The 22,559-nt window shown below is 39.8% G+C and overlaps 1 protein-coding gene across 4 annotated transcripts in view; it reads left to right on the forward strand.

The window, feature by feature from the left end:
* TP53I11 (tumor protein p53 inducible protein 11) overlaps positions 1-13,762 on the forward strand; it is an 85,454-nt gene extending 71,692 nt beyond the window's left edge. For 2 of the 4 annotated variants that reach the window (XM_083371118.1, XM_083371117.1), the window contains 2 exons: positions 5,786-5,887; positions 9,843-13,762. In XM_083371118.1, the coding sequence (XP_083227244.1) occupies positions 5,786-5,887; positions 9,843-9,976 (236 nt within the window). In that variant the 3' untranslated portion in view covers positions 9,977-13,762. Of the gene's footprint in view, positions 1-5,785; positions 5,888-8,586; positions 8,993-9,842 lie in introns of those variants that run through there. The other 2 variants (XM_083371119.1, XM_083371116.1) reach the window with 2 other exon arrangements.
* Positions 13,763-22,559: the final 8,797 nt, after the last annotated feature.

Below are 22,559 nucleotides of genomic sequence, written 5' to 3' on the forward strand. Positions count from 1 at the left end.
TGTTCCAAACAGAAATTCTTCTGGGAAGAAATTGTGAAATAGCTGTCTCCAGCAGGGTTTGAGAGTTCTTGAAGCTTTTGAGGCAGGTGAATCATCTTACCTAAGCAGTGATTTTGCATCTTCAAATTGAACACTAGGTTTGCCTATCTCCTCCCTTAACAAAGGTCCTTTATTCTTGAGTTTCTATATATATTAAGAATCTTCTGAAGGGCAAGTTTCTGGAAGAATCTTGTCTCACCCTGGATGGAAGAAATTAAATGTAAGTGTAAGGATTAAAGCAGACATTTCAAACTCGCAATGTCACATGACGTCACAAGACGTATCGGGACTATTTTGCCATTGCCGGCAATGGGGTGGGTGTGATTTCCGGATGACATGTCCTGCCTGTGGGCTGGCAGTTTGAAACCCCTGGATTAAAAAGAAAAACATTATTTTGGGGGGAAAATGGCAAAAGGGAGACTAGAAAGTTGACTTTAGTTAAGGGGCTAGATGGACTTAAAGGAATATGTCCTATGGAGTGTTTAACAAATGGTCATTAAGTGAGGACTACCTGTAAAGAAGAAATTAAAAGTATTTGAGAACAATTTATTCAGGAGAACCACAGATTTTCTTGGATAAAACAGAGATTGGGACTGATTTGAATTTGGATTTGGATTTTCAAGACAATGCTGGATTACAAAAGTGATATGGATAAAGATGCTGTGGATCTCAAAAAGCATTTAAAACTTCCAGAATATGAGTCATATGGAACAATGGTCACGATGGATTTACAAATAAAACTGGTTGATGTCTTCATAATTAAAGGGGACATATGAATAAAAAAACAGATGAGTGACTCGGAACATGACTTTGGAATATGTGGACACAACAAAACTTTCTAAGAATAGATGAAAAGAAAATTATTAAAAAAAATCAGGTTGTTGGACATCATTTCCCAGGATTAAAAATCAAGAAATCAATAAAAGTAAACAAGGAATTCAAAGTGGATTTATTAGATGAGGATTAATATAAGTTATAGTAAATGACAGCTATTAATGGAATCTCCTTTTGAGCAGGACTGAACAATGAGGCTTTAAATATCTGTTTGTAAAATGAGGAGGGATTTATTTTGCTTTATTTCTTACAGAAAGCGATAAGTTGGATACAAAATAGATTTATGGATTTATTAAATTAAGGTTAAAATATAACATGTTACTATTTCTGGTAGCTCTTAATAGATTTTTACTGATTAGGACCTAATGATGACTTTTTATAAATTAATTATTGATAAGGAATGGGATATGGGAAGAAGATATTTTTTTAATCGAAATATTATAAGAAATGTTAAGTTGTGAAATTATTTATACTTATCTGCAGGGAGGGAGTCATTTATACTGTATATCTTTTTTTATTTTCTCTTTCTTTCACCTTGCATTTCTCTTTTTTTAAAATTTTGCTTTTTGCATTTTTCTTGCTTTATATTAGTCTCTTACCTCTGTATTTAACATACTACAATCTTACAATCTAAATGAAGAATGGCAATTAAGATGGGTGACCACAAACTAACAGATCACACCGTTCCAACAAAACCACTTCTAGGAATGCAGTTGTACTACCACCCCCCCAAAAAAAATTGGAGCCATCTGAACAGGATCAGGACAAGCCCTGTCAGAACTAAGGCAAAGCTCTTTAAGTGGGGAATGACCAAGAGCCTGCAATGCAACTGTGGTTCACCAGAACAAACTATAACATGTATAGTTCAAGAATGTCCCCTCAGGAAATTTCAAGGCACCTGGGATGATCTCATCACAGCCACCCCAGAAGCAATTAGATGGTTAGCTTCCTTAGATATTGAACATTTAGCCCATTGCAATTCTATGGCTCCATATTATGGTGATTTTATTGTGCTTTTATCTTAATTTAATATATGATCTCCTGTAGTGTATTGCATTTTGTGTTTGTGTGTGTGTGTGTGTGTGTGTGTGTGTGTGTGTGTGTGTGTGTGTGGCTTGAGGAGCCATGGAAAGATACATGCTTGGCATTACAAGAGAAGATAGAAAGACCTGCACATGGATTAGAGAACAAAGGAAAATATATGATGTCATCAAAAGAGTAAACAAATGGAAATGGAAACGGGCTGGTCACATAGCAAGAAGAACTGATGGCAGGTGGACCAAGACAGTCCTAGAATGGATCCTGCTTGATAAAAAGCATCCATGAAAGAGACCTAAAACAAGATGGATGGATGACATAAGCAAGTATTGTGGGCCCAACTGGCAAAAGAAAGCTCAGGACTGTATTGGTTGGAAACATGCAGAAGAAACCTTCATCCTGCAGACAATGGCTAAAATTATGATGATTTTATATAGAAAGATAGAGATAGGGATAGAGATAGGGATAGGGATAGATAGATGATAGATAGATAGATAGATAGATAGATAGATAGATAGATAGATAGATAGATAGATAGATAGATAGATAGATACAGGGCTTTTTGTCAGAGAACCCTCGGAACGGAGTTCTGGCACCTTTTTTGAATGGAACCTTGTAGGGTAGGCAAGGTGGGTTGTATGACGTGTGAGTTCCGGCACCTTTTTCTTTTACAAAAAAAGCACTGGATAGATAGATGATAGATAGATAGATAGATAGATAGATAGATAGATAGATAGATAGATAGATACTGATGGTTTATTTAAACTAAATTTCTATATCACTGATTGCATGACCTCTGTAGAGGCCATGCACTAAATAAATAAAAACTTTGTATTTGTAAATCCTAATAAAATGGTGAGAGAGAGAGAGCTTTCTCCAGAGACCTAGATCTTCACATAATGTGCCCAAAGAAGAGTGTGCTACTAGGAGATAAACATCCATCAGGAATGCAGGCAGAGGGAGAAGGAGGAGTTGAGATTTTGGTAGATTTTGGAGAGGGGAAAGATATTGTAAAAGTATATATGTGATAGAGGATAAAATTACATAAGCACAGTGAACTTTTTAGTTTTATTGATCCTAAAACTTGCTTCTTAGGAAAATATTTTCAGAACTGAATTTAAAAAAAAAACACACCAAAATCACAGCGCAAATAATTGTTAAAGTAAGGTTCATCCATACACACATATAAAGAAAGTAAATGGATAAAACAAATAAAAATGGAAAACAATAAACAAATAGGAAATACAAAGAACAAAATGTACAAAATGAAACTGTTGGCAGATAGCCAACAATTCTAAAATAGTATATAATTAAAATATTCTGATACATCATAAATGCTTAGAATATTTTTTTTTATTGAAAAGTTTTAAAATACAGTTTTCCTTTAAAAAAACCCCCTTCCCCCTCCCTCCTCCCCTCCCTACCTCCCCCCTAACTCCCCCCCTCCCCCTCTCCCTCCTCCCTCTCCTGCCTCCCCCCCTACTTCCCCTCCTCCCCCCTCCCCCCCCCCGACTTCCCAGAGCAAAATACAAGGTATATATCTAAAAAGCAATCATAAACAATCATATACTAACAATTATAAACTCTAAAATCCATCACTCTCTAGCTTATATAGAGTAAACCAATCCTTAATAATACTAAATATGTATAAAAAACTAAAATAAAAGAAAACTAGCGTCATTCCCATCTATGTTCTTCCACAATTCACTATTTCCTAAACAAATTCTCATTTACACATCACAAGCACCTATCCCTATTAACCTCTCTAGCCAAAATAGGCTATAATAGATAGTTCTTACACAAATTAACCCACATTAACCCACAAAACTTTCTACCTCTTCCTCTGTAGTAAATTATCCATTAATTCCAAATTGAAGATTCCGTTACCATACATATCATCCCAAAACTCTTAAAAACACAACTACCACTTGACTGTAAGTATGTTGTGGAAGTTCCATAGATTTCTACTGGTCTTATTTTTTTATCTTTTTTGAGCGTTTTAAGGCAGCACGCGTCACCCTCTGTTCTCTAGGATCATCCAAAAGAGTTGCAGCTTGATCTCCTCCTGTACCATTCTCGTCTATCTGTCCATCTTCATCCTCTTGATGTTCTCCTTCTCCAGATCCCTCTGCAGCTTCCAAAAGTGTTGATGGGGTTGCTTTTAAGACATTGTTGTAAAAATCATGCGCTTGCTTCACAGTACCCAAACAGTACCTTTTGCCTTCATACATGAAGCTCAACCCAGCTGGGATCTCCCATCTGAACCTTATATCTCTTTGCTTGAGCTCTTGCACAAGAAATATAAAGTCCTTCCTTCTCTTTAAAATCTTTGGAGGAATTTCTTTTAGAACCAAAACTTCTTGACCAGCAATCACAACTTTAGTATCATAGGCAGCTTGTATAACTTCATCTCTAATTTCCCTTTTTACAAAACAAACCACCACATCTCTAGGCAACTTTCTCTGTTTAGCAATCCACGAGTTCACACGAAACACTTTGTCCATACCTTGTTTTAATTCAGATGCTGGATGGTTCAATACCCCCTCAAAAGCCTCAGAAACCAGCTGCTTTAAATCTTCCTTAATATTCTCTTTTAGGCCTCTAATTCTAACAGCAAACTGCATCTGGTAAAATTGAGCCAGACTCAGTTCGCTATCCATTTTGTCTTTTAAATCTTCAATTTCCAATACTTTTGCTTCTAATATAGCATTCTTTTGAGTCAAATCTTCCACTTTGTCATCCAGCACCTCCACACATTTAGCTACTTTATGCACTGAGGACAAAATGTCTACCTTCATCTCTCTGAATTTCTGTTCCATCCTTTCTTCCATTCTCTGCTCCAATTTCTCCAATTTCTCCTCCATCTGTACAAATTTAACACCCATTGACTCCAAAATTAACTGGGTATGTTTTTCAAGGTCCTTCGATGTCAATACATCGGGAGAATGCAACGCCTGCAGTAATGATTGTTGTTGCACCGGAGAATTTCCAGCACTCCGAAAAGTTCTAGGGGGAGGTTTAGCTGCCATCTTTTACTTACAATTGTGACGCACTTTCACTTTAAGTTTTAAGCAAAGTCCATCAAGCTCGAGAGTAAAATAAAATAATCCTCTTCATCTCTTCATCTTTCCCTCTTGTACTGCTCTGCCTGCTCTTTTCCTTTCATAGTCTCTCCTTCAAGCAGGGATGGTCGCAGACGCCTGGCTCTGCTCCATGAAGTCCGGAGCAGAGACGCTAGCCAGCTGGGAGCAGCCCAGGCTACGGGGGAGTTCAATCCTTCAGCCGCCCAAGCTCCAAGCTCAGGCGGCCCCGGAGAACTCGACCCCTACCTGGGGGCTCACCCCCTCCTCTTCTGGTGGCTCCGCGGCGCCGGAGACAGCCTTCCCGGGCTGCCCGCGGCTCAGCTGTGTGATTTTTCGCCCGAAACAGCGCCGATCAGCTGTTCGGGCGAATTTGAAGCCCCCTCCTCGGATAAATGCTTAGAATATTATGTTACAAGTCCATTTTTAAATAAAGCATGTCCCTTTTAAACTATGGATTAAAATTACTTGGTTAGTGCATTAAAAGGGGGGAGGGTAGAAACTGAAGGGATAAATAATTTGTTAAGATAGTACTGTAGATTTTGTGTCAATTTAACATTGAAAACTTGAGTTTTGGCTGTGGCAAACTCCAAAATTTGCAAAATGAAAGGTGCTTAAATTATGGTACCTGTGAATCTGCAATATCTCACCATTTGGAATTTGTCCTTTCATAAAGTTTTGGTTAATAAGCATCATGAATGGCAGCATTTGTTTGTTCATACTGTAGCTCTCCTTAGCCTGTCCTGAATCAGCTAATCTGATACTCCTCTTTTTTCCCATCCAATTTGCAATAGGTATCTCACTCATCATGTGGAATGCCCTCTACACAGCTGAGAAGGTCATAATCCGTTGGACCCTACTGACCGAAGCTTGCTACTTTGGAGTACAATTCCTGGGTAAGTCGAGGTCTTTTGGAAACAGAAATGAAGGAAATGTCTGTCTGTCTGTCTGTCTGTCTGTCTGTCTGTCTCTCTCTCTCTCTCTCTCTCTCTCTCTCTCTCTCTCTGTGTGTGTGTGTGTGTGTGTGTGTGTGTATTCCGTAAGGAATATATCCCAGGATGGAATGAAACCTGCGAAAACCTGTACCAAAAACATCTAGAGAATGGTGATGCTGAGATAGCCGATGAACTTCTTCATAACCTTGACCTGGTACGCAGGCAGAAATGGGAGCAAACTACGTCTGGACTAGACTTTAAACACTCAAGCAGGAAGGCATGGAGCCTACTGAAAAAATTGGGAGGAGACAAACCAGCTCAACGCAAACAACAAGAGGTCACTCCAGATCAATTAGCAACTCGAATTGTCAACTTAACTAGAGTACCCCATGACAAGAAACATACTAAATTAGTGAAAAGAGAACTAAAGCACTTAAAAACTTTGTGCTCGTCTTGCCAGGAATATGCTCGACCCTTCCAAGTGGCTGAAATAGATACTGCCCTGAAGAATGTCAAAGCTGGAAAATCTCCTGGTTTTGATGGAGTAATGCCTGAATTCATCATCCATTCCAGGCCTCGCACAAGAGAATGGCTGGCAAAATTCTACACAGATATCCTAACTTCCAGTAAGCTCCCTCCAGAATTTAAGAGAACCAAGGTAATCGGCATATTAAAACCTGGAAAAGAAAGCAACATGCCAGAAAACTATCGCCCGATTGCTCTGTTAAGTGTTTGTTATAAACTACTTGAAAGGTTGATACTTAACAGAATTGGACAGAAAATTAACGAACAAATACCGATTGAACAGGCTGGGTTTAGATCTTATCGGAGCTGTGCCGATCAAGTCCTTAGTCTTACTAGCCACATTGAAAGCAGCTATCAGAATAAATTGAAAACATCTGTTGTATTTGTGGATCTCACAGCAGCATACAATACAGTGTGGAGGGATGGTCTATTAAGCAAATTCCTCCACGCTGTCCCTTGTAGTACCATGGGCCGCCTAATAAATAACATGCTCTCAGCAAGGACCTTTCAAGTCATCATGGGCGATAAAATTAGTAAGCAAACACATCTGAATAATGGACTCCCTCAGGGCTCTGTATTGGCCCCATCCTTATTCAACTTATATATTTCCGATATACCACCCACGCTATCAACAAAGTTCTCTTACGCTGATGACTTGGCATTAGCGTATAGCTACAAGGACATCGAAGTTACAGAAGGTGTACTTACAGCCGACCTTACAACTCTGAGCACATACTTCCACCAATGGAAGTTAATCCCAAGCGTAAAACAGTCACATCATGTTTCCACCTTAATAATAAACTGGCAAACAGAGAACTCAATGTATACCTAAATAACAAATTGCTCCCATATGAGGCAACTCCAAAATATCTGGGGGTCACCTTAGACAGAACCCTGTCTTTAAAAAAAAACATATTCAGAATATGGCTGCCAAGGATAACAGCAGAAACAACATTCTGCAAAAACTATGCAGAACAACTTGGGGAGCTTCAGCTCCAACTCTTCGATGCGCAGCCCTTGGGCTTTGCTACTCTGTAGCGGAATACTGTGCACCTGTATGGATAAACAGCTCACATACAAGACTTGTTGATGTTCAACTCAACCATATGATGAGATTAATTACTGGGTGCATAAAATCTACACCTATTCGCTGGCTACCAGTTCTTAGCCACATACTTCCCCCGCACTTACGATGACAAGAAGCTCTCATTCGGGAGTATAGTAAGATCCTGCTAAACTCCTCTCTACCCATTCATGCCTATACCTCTGATCTCTTAAGATGTCGATTAAAGTCAAGAAATCCACCACTCCTTACAGCACTTAAGCTGCTGGCCGAACATCAGAGCACTATAGAAAAGTAGATGGAAGCATGGAGTAGCTATACCTCCCAAGATATTTCTGAGCATATTAATCCTAATAGTATACCTCCAGGATTTAATCTACCCCGACACATATGGGCGACATACAATAGAATTAGAATGACTCATGGTGTGTGTGCTGATTCTCTGCATAAATGGGGAAAGACACCTTCAGCACAATGTGATTGCGGGCGTCCCCGACAGACTATCCAACATATAGTGAGGGAATGCACGAATAAAAGATACCCAGGAGATTTTAAGGACTTCCACTGCGTAACAATGGCAGCTACTGACTGGATCTCCAAACTCGACATTAAACTCTGAAATGTTATTTCTGTTTTCCTCTTAGGTTTTATAATTGCTTCCTTTTTAAAAAAATGTTTTAACTGTTCTAACTTGTAAATATGAAGTGCTTTTAATTCTGTGTGTGACCAGCCATATGCTAAATCTCTCTCTCTCTCTCTCTCTCTCTCTCTCTCTCTCTCTCTCTCTCTCTCTCTCTCTCTCTCTCTCTCTCTCTCTGTGTGTGTGTGTGTGTGTGTGTGTGTGAAAACAAGCAGTCCCATTATGGTCTAGATATTTCCTAACTATTTTGAGAGAGCAGAGCATGCAATTTGAACCAACAGTGATATTGAAACTCATATTTGCTCAGAAAGAAGTGCTGAAAATTCACCAAAACTTCTAAGTTCTAAAAACAAAGCAATTCGCAAGCTTGATTAATTTCATTAAAAAAACCTGAGCCTTCCCTCTATTTTTCAAATATTTTTTTTCTTCCAGGGCTAGCAGGGAGTTGCAGTAGAAGACCTCCAAACTCCCTTCCAACTCATTCTATATTCTTTCACCAACTGATAAATGTGACTTTTCTCCTTTTGCAACCATTTGTCCCAGAATAAAATTTCTAATGGCAGAATTCCTGTCTATCTTGCTCTTTCTTTGATGTTTGGAAGGTGCTTTCTCATCAAAAGTCTGTGGAAAAAGTAACCCTTCGTGATGACAAAAAAGCTGTTAAAAATAAAAATAACAGTGAAAATTAAAAAGCTCCTATGCCTACTGGAATCCCAAGCAAAATATATGATCTGCTTTGGTTTGGATGCTCAGGTTTAAAGGGAAATTTAATCAGTGAAATCAGCTTCACTTGTTGTTCTGGTTATTATAATTACTGCTAAGCTGTCAGTGAAATCTGAATCTATGCATCCTATTTTTTTGTGCACTCATCTTGGCTTTAAAACCTCAGGCTTCCTACCCATTGCCCAATCTGAAGCAAAGTTTATATAACATACTATGTTTCCCTGAAAATAAGACTCAACCAGAAAATAAGCTCTAGCATGATTCTTCAGGACACTTGTAATATTAGCCCCACACCAAAAATAAGCCCCAGTTAAGATTGTCAAACAGATGCAGATGCATTTAGTACCGTATTTCCCCGAATATAAGCCCTGACTTGAAAATAAGCCCTAATGCATCTTTTGGAGCAAAAAATAGTATAAGACCCGGTCTTATTTTCAGGGAAACACAGTAGTTAAAGGCAATCTGAGTTGTAGGGATCCGTCTTCAGAGAAACAAACATGTGCAGGCCAACCTTCTTCATCTTTTAGCTACAACTTCCTTTTCATCATTGTCCAAGAGGTCCAAAAACCTTGGATGGTTTTTGTTAAAAACCAAGAGTAACATGGCCATCCTGCTAACTAAGAATGCAATAAGCTAGTCAAATGATCTCAAGATGAGCTCTAGAAACCGTGGTGGTGCAGTGGTTAGAATGGAGTACTGCAGGCTAACTCACTGCTCCCTCTAGGAGTTTTTGATCCTGACTGGCTCAAGGTTGATTCAGCCTTCCATCCTTCTGAGGTTGGTAAAATGAAGACCCAGATTGTTGGGGATCATATGCTGACTCTGTAAACCGCTCAGAGAGGGATGTAAAGCACTATGAAGTGGTATATAAGTCTAAGTGCTGTTGCTATTGCTAGAAGGCAGCTAATATGTTAGTTTGTGGGGGTGTCTTATTTTAGCCTTCAGCTGTCTGCTTTCTCTTTCAGTGACTTCAATCACCTTGGTTGAGAATGGCCAAGTGTCTACGGGAGCCACGTTTCTTCTCATCAGCCGAGCCCTCTTTGTACTTATCAGCATTTATTACTACTATCAAGTTGGACGCAGACCCAAGAAAGTCTAATGGCCAGAACTTTGGGGTGGGTGGGAGAACCTGGTTGGTTTGGAAAGACTGGAGGGCTTTTTTTATTTTATTTTTTTCTGTTTTCTTTTCCACATTCCTTTTTGATCACATTAGTGCATTGTCTTTAAAAGCAGGAGTCTTTATAGCATGCATCAATGTGTCAGTGCAGTTCTGGTCTCCCGTCTCCCTGCCACAGTAGGCAAGAAAAAAGAAAGATCAAAACTGAGCTCTTTCCTGCCTAATCTCTCTTTGGGAAGGACAGAGATAATGAGGCCCGGTTCATGATATGGGGGAGGATGATTCCCAATTGTTAGCCAATTTACACTATAAACCTAGATGATGGTCCAGGATTTCCCATTCTACTATCTTCCAGACCCACTGGTCTGAACATCTTGTCACAACAGCCAGTGCAGGATGGGGATGATGGGAGTTGAAGTCCAAGTATCCTAGACTTGGAAAGGAATTTCTAGCACCTTTCCAAGATTTACGTAGACAGACCCAGCAATTACACGGAAATTGCAGTGGACGTCTTAAGTATATTCTTCCTTTTCATTTGCCATTTGTGATTGGATCTCTTGTCAAGTCTGTCTACTAGAAATTTACAACCAGGACTGAAACAATGTCTTGCCTTATGGGGGAAATCCCAAGGGCACATTATACAGAATGCTTACAAAGTTGAATATTGACATCTTTTAATGCACCTCTTAGAAGATGATATCATGACCATTCATCTGAAACCTTGACATAAACTAAATTAATTTTTTAAAAAGATTCAAGTTCTTTTGAAGAAAACCTCAATCTGCTACTGCTTTTAAATATACCTTTTTTGGTCATTATTTCTCCCTGTCTTCTCTGCTGTTGGCCACTTAGTACTGTTCTAGTTAGTGGTAAGTTGTGTTAACTAAAATACTCTCAGATAATTCTAGGATGAGGAACATTAGAAGAGGAAACTGAAATCATGATTTCATAGGTTTTTTTCCAAGATAAAAATAAAAACACAGGGGAATATTTACCAGTTTTTACAAATTATTGTCAAGTGTTAGTGCAAATGAAGAATGCACAAGAGCTTGGTTATAAACAAGTACCTAAAATGGCATAGTAAATACTGAACACGTCTAGGTTAGTTTGTATTGTATATGATGGAATGATTTGTGAATGTGAAAATGTCTGATTTTGGTGGTCTTTTCAATCCTTCTTGAAATGGAAAGATCAGTCAAATTGGTATTTATGTGCACGTGTATGTCTAGGAGCACCAAGGGGGAAATTACAACTGATTTAGTTATTTCTCAGGTTTGGCAGTTTATTACACGAACTAAATCAGTTTACTGGGAACTTTGACTCTGCAAGATTCCCAAAGAGGTTTAGATATGGATTGTCCTCTGTTGTAGTTGCAAGAGGCTGCTAACCTAGAATAAATTAATTTATTTGGGGGTAGGGTTGAGCCCAATCCAGGTTCTCTGTATTATCTATGTAATGTTTGCCAATTACAAATGGCAGTCTTAGCATGTCCTTTTATCCATTCTGTTATTTAGCCAAAAGAGATAAATATAAGCTGATTTCTTCAGACTCAGAACCAAAGTTCTTAATGATATGAAAAAGGGCAACCATAGACTAAAGTAAGAGAAATATTGCTCCAGATATACTCATGGGTCTACTCAACCTGCAATTCATTGTGTTCAGTTGGGAAAATAAAGCAAATCTGCTTTTTTACTGCCTTGTTCCCATCAAAATATTGGGAAAATCAGCAGATAATTTTAAATGAAATCAGGAATTGGTTGCTATTTCCATACAAAACAGAACATTATCCATCACTTCAGGATGAAATCTAGCAGTTTACCTTTTACTTTTTAATCCGTTCAACAGTGAGTATCATATTTTTCCCCACTTTCCTTAAGTTTCCTTATAGTGGTTTTTGTGTTTTGCCTTATATTGAATTTACACCAAGTAATTGTCTTCTTGAAATGGATTGCAAAAGTTTTATTAGCATATATCTGTTAAGATGGACCAAATCTTTTGGACTGAATACAGCGACTCTAGAGAAAGGGTATATGGTTTATATTGTGGAAAGACCTGACTCTATCCATAAAACTGGATAACACTGAAGACTGAAGTAGCATTTTTTCATTTTCAACAAGTAATGGTATTTGGAAAATCTAAAGACTTATTCATGGATGGCCAATAATATGTGCTGATTTTGCCTACTGTGCTCTTTTTCCCCTGCTCAACTATTTCCAACACTGCTGCCTTGATCCACTTAACTTTGTATGCGCATGATTTTGGACTACCATGTATGCTGTAGCTGAAGACCATACAAAAAACATGAATCAAATAGAAATTCTTAAATTATTTGACTTTATGATAAATGTGGTGATTCAAGTGGTGAACTTAGAATTAAGAGATAATGCCTGAAGAGATTAAATTCCTGTATAGGAATGAATTTGTTAGTGCTACTTTCAGTTGTTGAAATTCTTGGTCTGTAGAAAAGATGATTTGTACACTTAATGAAATAAGTATGATTCCAAGCAGTTACCATCTGGTATTGAGCTTTTTGTTCCAAGGTAGAAAACTGAATTAGAGGAAGGAACACTTTTTAACTGTGCATTAATCCAGTCTCCAAATCTTTAAGGTGAATTTTGGTTCAAGGAAAAGAATTATACGCACTTATGAATAAAAGATGTTATATTTCTATAGTAAATATGACTCATTAGTAAATTATAAATTATTAAAAATCATAATTGTTCCTTTACCAAGGCTCACCTTAAGCTTTTGGAAATAGTAATACATAGTAAAAAAAAAACCTTGCCATATAAGTATCCATGTTTTATTATCATAGATTTTCTAGGCTTTTCACCTATATTTGTGAAACCAAGAGGGATGCATGTAAATTCAATCATATTGGGTACAATGTGATTGAACAACTGTAGTATATTGGTAGAGTGTCCTTTTCATGTATATTACTATTATTTATTAAATTTATATGTCACCCGTTGCACTGTCAGGTGATTCTGGGTGACTTACAACCTCATATAGTTTCTCAGTCCCATCACACAAGTGTACCTGCGTGTGTGCAGGCCGCCCCACCACACACACACACCTTTGCATAACCTGGTTCTGAATAGGTCACAGGCTGGTAATGGGCTACAGCCTGGAGGTTGGAGACCCTGTCCTAGATAGATTGGTCTGATGTATAGTAAGGATAGATTTTTGTCCTGGGTCACAGCATCAGGGGCTTCATCATACACTGAATTATTTTCTTAAAGATGAAAGACTTGACTGCTGTTCTGAAACCAAATATGGCCAGGGATTCCATGAAAATGTTAGAAGCTATAAACTGTTCCACTGAACTAGAAAAATGTGGACCACCAACACTTCACATACTGCAGGAAAGCAGCAGTTCAACATAGATTACTGAATAAAAGTACTCATGGGCTTCCCAAGTGTGTGAAAATCAAATGCACTTATTAAATGAAAGCTAATAAATAATCTCAAGCACCCAGACTTTATTAGCCTTTCAATTATTTTTGCATAAGTAATCATTAGGCAATAGACCAGCAACTTCATTTTTTATTTACAAAATTCCATATGCCTGCTAACGCCAACAAATCTGGAATTGGTAAAATAAATTATTAACAATTGAAAAATCTCTTACAGGCTGCTTGTCATAAAGTTCATTTCTTCTAATACCATCTGCAGTCTTTAAAACAGAAAGACCATCTGGGGTATTTGGACATTTTTAAAGATGTGGAACATGACACCAAGAGTAGTAGTCAAATCTTTCCCCAAAAATATTTTGTAAAGGAGTGGTGAAAACTTTGTAGATATTAAAAGTTATTTGACCATCATGTTCAGTTATAAGTTCATCTGTTCCTGAACTAATTGGGTTACACCCCAAGATTCTCAAGGAACTGGCAGAAGTGACCTCAGAACCACTGAACTATATTTTTCAAACATCCTGGAGCACTGGGGAACTACCAGAGGACTGGAAAAGAGCTGATGTAGTTCCCATTTCCAAAAAAGGGGGAAAAATAGATCCAGGAAACTAACAGACCTATCAGCCTGACCTCAATACCTGGGAAGATTCTGGAAAAGATAATCAAACAACAAATCAGTGAACACCTAGAGGTAAACAAAGTCATTACTAAAAGCCAATATGGGTTTGTCAAAAACAGATCATGCCAGACAAATCTTACTGCATTCTTTGACCAAGTGACAAAATTAGTGGACCAAAGGAATGCTGTGGATATAATTTACTTGGACTTCAGTAAGGCATTTGATGAAGTAGATCACAACCTACTACTTGATAAGATAGAAAAATGTGGGTTAGACAGCATCACCACCAGATGGATTCATAGCTGGCTGACCGGCCATACTCAGCATGTGGTCCTCAATGGAACTGCATCTGCATGGAGGGAAGTGTGTAGTGGGGTGCCCCAGGGCTCTGTTCTGGACCCAGTGCTCTTCAACATCTTCAGTGATTTGGAAGAGGGAATATTTGGGGAACTTATCAAATTTGCAGACAACATCAAGCTGGCAGGAATAGCCAATACTCCAGAAGATAAGCTTAAGATACAGGAAGATCTGGACAGACTTGAACACTGGGCGCTATCTAACAAAATGAAATTCAATGGTGAAAATAGTAAGGTTCTACATTTAGGCAAGAATACCAAATGTACAGGTATAGTATAGGTGGTACCTTGCTCAATAGTAGTAACTGTGAGAGGGATCTTGGAGTCCTAGTGGACAATCACTTCAATATGAGCCAACAGTGTGCTGCAGCTGCCAAAAAAGCCAACACAGTGCTAGGTTGCATTAACAGAGGGATAGAATCAAGATCACGTGAAGTATTAATACCACTTTACAATGCCTTGGTAAGGCCACACTTGGGATACTGCATACAGTTTTTGTCACCACAATGTAAACAAGATGTTGAGACTCTACAAAGAGTACAGAGAAGAGCAACAAAGATGATTAGGGGACCGGAGGCCAAAACATATTGCTGGAATTGGGTATGTCTAGTTTAATGAAGAAAAGGGCGAGGGGTGACATGAGAGCAGTGTTCCAATATTTCAGGGGCTGCCACAAAGAAGAGGGAGTCAAGCTATTCTCCAAAGCACCTGAAGGCAGGACAAGAAGCAATGGATGGAAACTAATCAAGGAGAGAAGCAACCTAGAATTAAGGAGAAACTTCCTTACAGAACAATTAACCAGTGGAACAACCTACTTCCAGAAGTGGTGAATGCTCCAATACTGGAAGTTTTTAAGAAGATACTGGACAGCCATTCGCCTGAAATGGTATAGAGTTTCCTGCCTGAGCAGGGGGTTGGACTAGATGACCTCCAAGGTCCCTTCCAACTTTATTATTATTATAAAACTTTTATTCATTAAACATGAACCTCAGTCAACTGAACATTCAAATTGGCACTAATGGTTGACACAGGTTGCTGCCAGCATCCTAAGTATCAACCAGGTATATCCTTAAAATGTAAGATGTTCCAGGTAGCACAGTTTTTTGTAGCTTTGCTGGAGTTATTGCAGGAAGCTGCAATTTCTTGATGCATTTTGCAAAGTTTTTGGACATCGTTCCCAGTGCCCTGATGACAATCGGTATCACTGTTACATTTTTTTAAATTATTATTATTATTATTTTGCCTTTTGTCTTTCTTTAATATGAGAAAATCTGACAATAGTCCTTTTAGCCATAGTTTTTGACAGCTTGAAATGGTTGTGAAGGATGAACAACTTCTAGCAGGATTTTTGAGAAGTTTTGTCCGCTGCCCCCAAAAGGAATGAATTTTACAATTATTCATATATAGAAGCAGATCTGAAGTAAAACGACAAGTAGTAAAGATGTTTCTCCAACAGTAAGACACTGATAGGATTAGGTGTACACTTAGGATTTGTGGTTAAAGGATGAATAGTTAGCTGCCAAGCTTTCTTCCATCGTTCCTTTCATCTTGTGATATTTTTCAGCAGTTTTGGTTGGTTGTTCATTTACTTTACTTGAAGGACAGCCATTCCCAGAGGCTATAGGCAGCTAAACATGAATAATGGGAAAAGAACCCTACAAGCAAAAACAAAATCCCTAAAACAATGTGCACAATATAAAACCGCCCTCTCTTATGCCCCAATTGGAAGAGGAAGATTTTTTTCCAAGTCTCCTAAAGCAGGGGTCCTCAACCTTGGCAACTTTAAGACTTGTGGACTTCAACTCCCAGAATTCCTCAGCCAGCAAAGTTGGCTGAGGAATTCTAGGAGTTGAAGTCCACAAGTCTTAAAGTTGCCAAGGTTGGAGACCCCTGTCCTAAAGAATGAGATGTATGAAGCACTTCGAAGTGCAGCCAGGAGGCCATTCCAAAGAATAGGGTCAGCAATAGAAATTCATTCCCTTAAGTCCCATCAGATGGCAAGCTCCTCAGCTTCAACACTTTCACCTTACAAATTTTTACTGTTACTGTTTGCTGCTACAATTTTTGTGCTATTTTTTTTTTTAAAAAAATTGAACATTGCTCAGATATGATCTCAGTCAGGAGAAACCACAATGCAATGCCATATGCCACAGCACTTTTGGACCTATGGGACATCAGAAAAATGAATAAAAGGCCCTTCATTTTTTTGGGAATCGGATGTATCAAGGTTGTGAAAGAACTAGAGACGATTACTTGGAAGGGTGATAGTAGGCATCCTTCACATAAAACAACACAGCCCAGATTAATTGGGTTTTTGGGAGGAGGATTGTTGTCTCATATTGATTGTTCCCCAAAGTAGGTTAGCTTCATACAACATTCTATGCTGGCCTAGGGGAAAAAATAACATCAGGCTTATCATGTAAATCCCTCTCCTGGGTCTTCATCTGATACAGCAGTGTTCCTCAAACTTAGCAACTATAGAATGTGTGACTTCAACTCCCAGAATTTCCCAGCCAGATTGTTGGGGAGTTGAAGTCCACATATCTTAAAAGTTACCATGGTTGAGAAACAGTGCTATAGTTAAAATGTAATCTCTGAATCCATGCTGGCTGGAGAATTCTGGGAGGTGAAGTCTACACTTCTTAAAAGTTCCCAAAATTGAGAGACTCGTCTCCAGACGTGGATGCTCCAAAACTGGAGGTTTTTAAGAAGAGATTGGACAACCATTTGTCTGAAATGGTATAGGGTTTACTGCTTGAGCAGGGGGTTGGACTAGAAGACCTCCAAGGTCCTCTCCAATTCTGTTAAAGCACAATGCTTTTGGGAGTAGTTAATACAGGCTGGATATTAAACTACTTCAGCAGTTCCTAAAAGCATTATATGGATTCATTGATCTTCCAGAACTCCTTCAAATGTTGGTACTCTTGTAGTATTTTTAAGAGAGAAAGGAAAAATTACTAATTACACAGAGGAGAAATTCCATTTCACCTATTCAATTTCACATCTACTATAACATTTAAATATTTGTGACCTTGCCACAATAGGGTTTTGGAATGAAATAGGAATTAGGGAATACTGGAAAAAAGATTTCAGGGATTTGTATGGTGAATATGCCATGATGTGGTCAAGAGGGAGATTGAAAAACATGCTATGTAAATCAACGTCCTACTATGGCTTTAGCCAATCAACCCCAAAATGGAGTATCATGCTTAAAATAAATAAAATTAGCTTAATACAGTCAGTGTAGATATGTCCACAATGAAGAGGTATAAATATTAGTGTCCAAAAAATATCGATGAAAAGAAGGTTCTAAAAAAAATATTCTGTTCTATTCTAAGGTGTATCTATTCTAAAGCGGGAAAAATCTCCCTCCCTATCTGCAACTAGAAAATTACTAAAACATGGATGTAGTTGTCTTGTGGAGCACAGCTGTGCAAGGCTGTGCCCTGTGCCTTGGGTAGAGTCTGTGCCTATTCTTGGCAATTGCAAGAATTCTGTTTATTTTTCTCCTATACTAAGGGAGAGATAACAAAGGGGAATGCAAAAAGCCCCCCAGGAGCATCAGATTCTTAAGTATGCCAAGAAAAGAGGCAGAATTCTAATTGAAAGAAGAGGCGATGTTGAATAAAATTTGGGAAGCGCAATGTAACTTCATACCACACATGAACATTTCATTGTTCATGAAATGCGGCGAGGGCGTTGGTCAGGCCAAACGGCATCACAGTGTATTCAAAATGTCCGTATTGAGTACCAAACACCGTCTTCCACTCATCACCCGACCCAAACTCTGACAAGGTTGTAAGCTCCACGCAGGTCTAGTTTCGTGAAGATCTTAGCCTCCCAGAGTCAGTCCAGGAGTTTGGGGATGAGGGGCAGCGGGTAATGATTGCGCACTGTGATGGCGTTTAATTTTCTATAATCGCAGCAAAACCGCAATTTGCTGGACTTCTTTTTGATGAAGAGCACGGGTGCAGACACTGGCGAGGATGAGGGCCAGATGAAACCCCAAGCCAAATTCTTATCCAGAGAGTCCCACAATGCAGCCAACTCGGGGTCCAACATGGAGTACAAACGCCCCACTGGGAGACGTGTGTCAGGGACTAAATCAATGTGTCCGTCATAGGGCCTGTGCGGGGTAATTGATCCGCCTCCGTCTCACTGAACACATCAGCAAATTCAGTCAGTTTGGAAGGCAAGGAAACCCCTGGGGAACCCTCCACCTGGCCGGCACAGATATGGTGGGTGTGATCCATGCACTGCAAGCTTGGGAAGGTGACCAAGTTATGTGACCAATAGATCTGTGGGTCATGTGTCTGGAGCCACACCAGTCCCAAGACCATGGGGAAATGCAGATCTGAGGTGTTATAGAACTGGATGGCTTCCTCATGGGAACTGATGGCCATACATAATGGTTGCGTGGCGGTCTTAATTGGCCCAGACAGGAGCGCTGGACCATTGATAGTCTCCACTAATATGGGCGGTTCCACCGGGCATTGGGTAACAGCCCATTTGGCCACAAATGCCAAGTCCATAAAATTTGTTGTGGCCCCAGAGTCAATTAAGGCATGGACTGGAATCCCCTTCGGCTTGCTGGGGAGGATCAGACATGCCTCCAATATCAGATGCCATGGAGGTCCACAGGCAGCATCGGAAACATGTCGCTCAGTGTTGTGGGATGCCCGACCTAACACAGCATTTAGATCGGGCTCAGGGCATTTCCCAACAGAGGAGTAGGGGGCTTTCTCAGGGCAGACTCAGTCACTGACGCCCGTTGTCGCTTCCTTAGGCAGAAGGCAGCCAAATGCCCAGGGTCCCCACAGTAAAAACACAACCCCCTCGAACGTTGCCTGTTCATTTCTGCCACCGATAGACGAGGCCTGGCAGCACCTAGCTCCATTGGCTCCTCCCTTTGAACTGGGGTCTCACAGGCAACAGGGCCGCAGGGGTCTCTTGGGTGGCACAATGACTCCTTCGCTGCTGCAGCTGAGCGTTGATCCACAGACAGAGATGAATCAGCTCATTGAGGTCTGAGGGTATATCAACATGGGCCAGCTCATCCAACATTTATTTAATTGAATTTATTTAATTGAATTTCTATACTGCCCTTCTCCTGAAGGACTCAGGGCGGTGTACAGGGCAATAAAAGCATTACATACAAAAGTTAAAAGTAGATTAAATTAATTAAGCCCTTACAATAAGTAATTAAAAATACCCCAAACCCTTAAACCAGGCCGGCCTGTTCAAATAAATAGGTTTTCAGATCACGGCGGAAAGAGCGAAGGTCGGGAGCCATCCGGAGCTCAACCGGTAATTGATTCCAAAGGGCTGGCGCGCCCACAGAGAATGCTCTCCCCCTGGGGGCTGCAAGCCGACAATCTCTGAACAACGGCACCCTGAGGAGGCCCTCTCTGTGGGAGCGCACAGGATGAAGGGAAGATGACGCCGGCAGCAGGTGCTCCCGTAAGTAATCCGGACCCATACCATTTAGGACTTTATAGGTAATCACCAGCACCTTGAATCTCACCCGGAGGGCAACATCTCCGACAATCCATCCTGGAAAGCGTCCACAAGCACAGCCTCATTCCAGGCTGAATCCTGGCTAAGCAGCTGAAAATCACTGATATAGCCCTGTAAGGGGCGTCGACCTTGCCTCAGAGCTTTCAGGCATTGGGTAGCAGTCTGCGACTTTATGGGGTCCTCATACATCAGACGCATATGATTACAAAACCCCACAAAGTTGTCCAACAGTGGACTAGGTTGGGCCAGCAGAGGTGTGCCCCAACGAGCTGCAACCACCAGAGAGAAGGCTTAACACAAACCCCACCTTATCCCGGTCAGTGGGGAAATCAGCTGCTCTCACGCTGATAAATAGCTGGCACTGTCCCAGGAAAGCAGGAAACATCTCTGGATTGCCATTAAATTTATCCAGCATCGCAACTTGGCATTTTCTCCTGGGTGGTGGTGGTGGTGGTGCAGCATGGACCTGTGCTTGTAATTGAGCCACCTGAGCTGCCAACAAAGCGAGTTGCTGGGTGAGCTGGGCATTCTCAACACATAGCTGCTCCATAATAATAAGGGGTGGGAGGCTGAAGGCAAACTGTTCTGTTCCAGCCTAAGACCAGCCCTGTTTGAATGTCAGGGACAACCCCTTTTTATAATCAACAGGATGGAAAAAACCCAACCAAATTTATTTACAAAGAGTTCAAACAGAAGTTAAATGAAAAGTTCAAACAAGATTTAAACCAAAAGGTTAAACAAGAGTTAAACAAGGATAACAGACCAGGACTCTAGCAGAAGATCTTCAAACGGTTGCCTTCGGCAACCAGCACCTCCAACACATTCCCCTTTTATCAGCAGTCCCAAGGCTTGGCTTCTCATTACCTTCTCCTGAGTTGCCTCATTGCTTTCCTCTGTTCTGTTCTGCTAGATTGCCTCCTGCTCCTAGCGTCCCTGAACAGAGCCAGCTGTGGATCGTCTTCTTCCAATCCCTCATGCTCACACAGCTGAGTCTGAGGAGGAATAAGACGGGAGGGGCCAGGCTGAGAGTTCTGCAGTGCATCAGAACCTTCCTCTGACACCAAAGGCTCTCCAAACCCCTCCTCCTGTTCAGAATCATCCGACTCAGCTGCCGGAACCACAGGCTGATGCTTAATCACAACAATTACATTAAGAAAAATGTTTCTCATTTCTTTCCTGTTACCTTTATTGATTTCATTGCAGAGATGTTAAGATAGGAAATAGATTATTTTGTTATCTAATTTTATCTTCCAAAAGACAGAAGCAGATGAAAAATGTGAGGTTCTTTCCTGTTGGCTTTTTTGAATTAGCTGTTTTAGATTCTAAAAGTTTAGTTCCTAAAGAAGTAACCTTGTAAATAATTTTAATGTCCTCCTCTAGTGCAGGGCAGGCAACCTTGGCTCTTTTATGACTCAAGGACTTCAATTCCCAGAATTCTTGAGCCAGTATGGCTCCGCTTGGAAACCTCTCTCTTTCCCCTCAGCGTGGCTGGCTCAGGATTTCTGCGAGTTGAAGTCCACGAGTCATAAAAAACAGCCAAGATTGCCTACTCTTAAAGCCAATAGTGCAATTAGTGCAGGTTCGCATCCCACCAGGCTCAAGGTTGACTCAGCCTTCCATCCTTCCGAGGTAGGTAAAATGAGGACCCAGATTGTTGGGGGCAATTAAGCTGACTTTGTAATAATGCCGCTTGGGTGTGTGTGTGTGAAAGCCCTAATAAGCAGGCATATACATAGAATGAAGGCTACTGCTAAGCTTGTAAGCCGCCCTGAGTCTTCAGAGAAGGGCGGGATATAAATGGAATTTTAAAAAAAATAGAGGGAGGTTTTGTTTTTTTCAAAAAAAAAAAAGGTGCCAGAATGCCGTTCTGAGCGTTCTATGAGAAAAAAAAGCTCTGTCTGTATTCATATGCTTAATGGTTTATATGCTTAAGTAAACTATATTGTATTTTGAAGCCATTTTTTTCAAAAGGTTTGGGCAAATAACATTTGTTTATTGATGTATTCATATGTAATCCCAAGTGATCAATATTTAATATGCTCACTTTAAGCATAAATATAAAAAAGGTCAATTGTGATTGGAGAACATGTACCTTTGAGCCTTTAGGATAAACTCCATCTCGTGCCAACATTATTCAAATGACCTTGACAACCTAAAAACAATTGTGTATTCAAAAATGTCTTCAATGTACCTTGTACATATTGGATTCCTGCAGGCTTTAATGGTGAACGTGCTAAAAGTCAAACATTTTGTGTGATCTCTTGTGCAAACCCAAGGTTAATTCCAAAAACTTGATTATATTGGATTTCATGATTCTGAACAGGACGCTGTTTAATTGTTCTCTATTTTCAACTCAAAATAACAAGTTCTACTATTTGGACTGTAACTATTTCTTTCCTCAGGAAAAAGGCTATTATTACACGTCTATTTCAAAAAGAAAAACACAGAACCCATGAATTGTGGAAAGTAAAGCTTTGTTGTCACAGTGTCTTTATTTTTGTCTTTTCATTTTTTAAGAAATGCACACAGAAACTGTGCAAATGCTTCAGAATAGCATCCTATTTTTATGTTACAAAAATCCCTTTCAATATAAAAAGCATTACAATAAGGAATACAAGTTAAATTAGCTCTAGCCTTCTAATAAAAGGAACATTTAAAAT

This window comes from Vipera ursinii (assembly GCF_947247035.1).
Source record: "Vipera ursinii genome assembly, chromosome: 1".
In the NCBI taxonomy this organism is placed as follows: Eukaryota; Metazoa; Chordata; class Lepidosauria; order Squamata; family Viperidae; genus Vipera; species Vipera ursinii.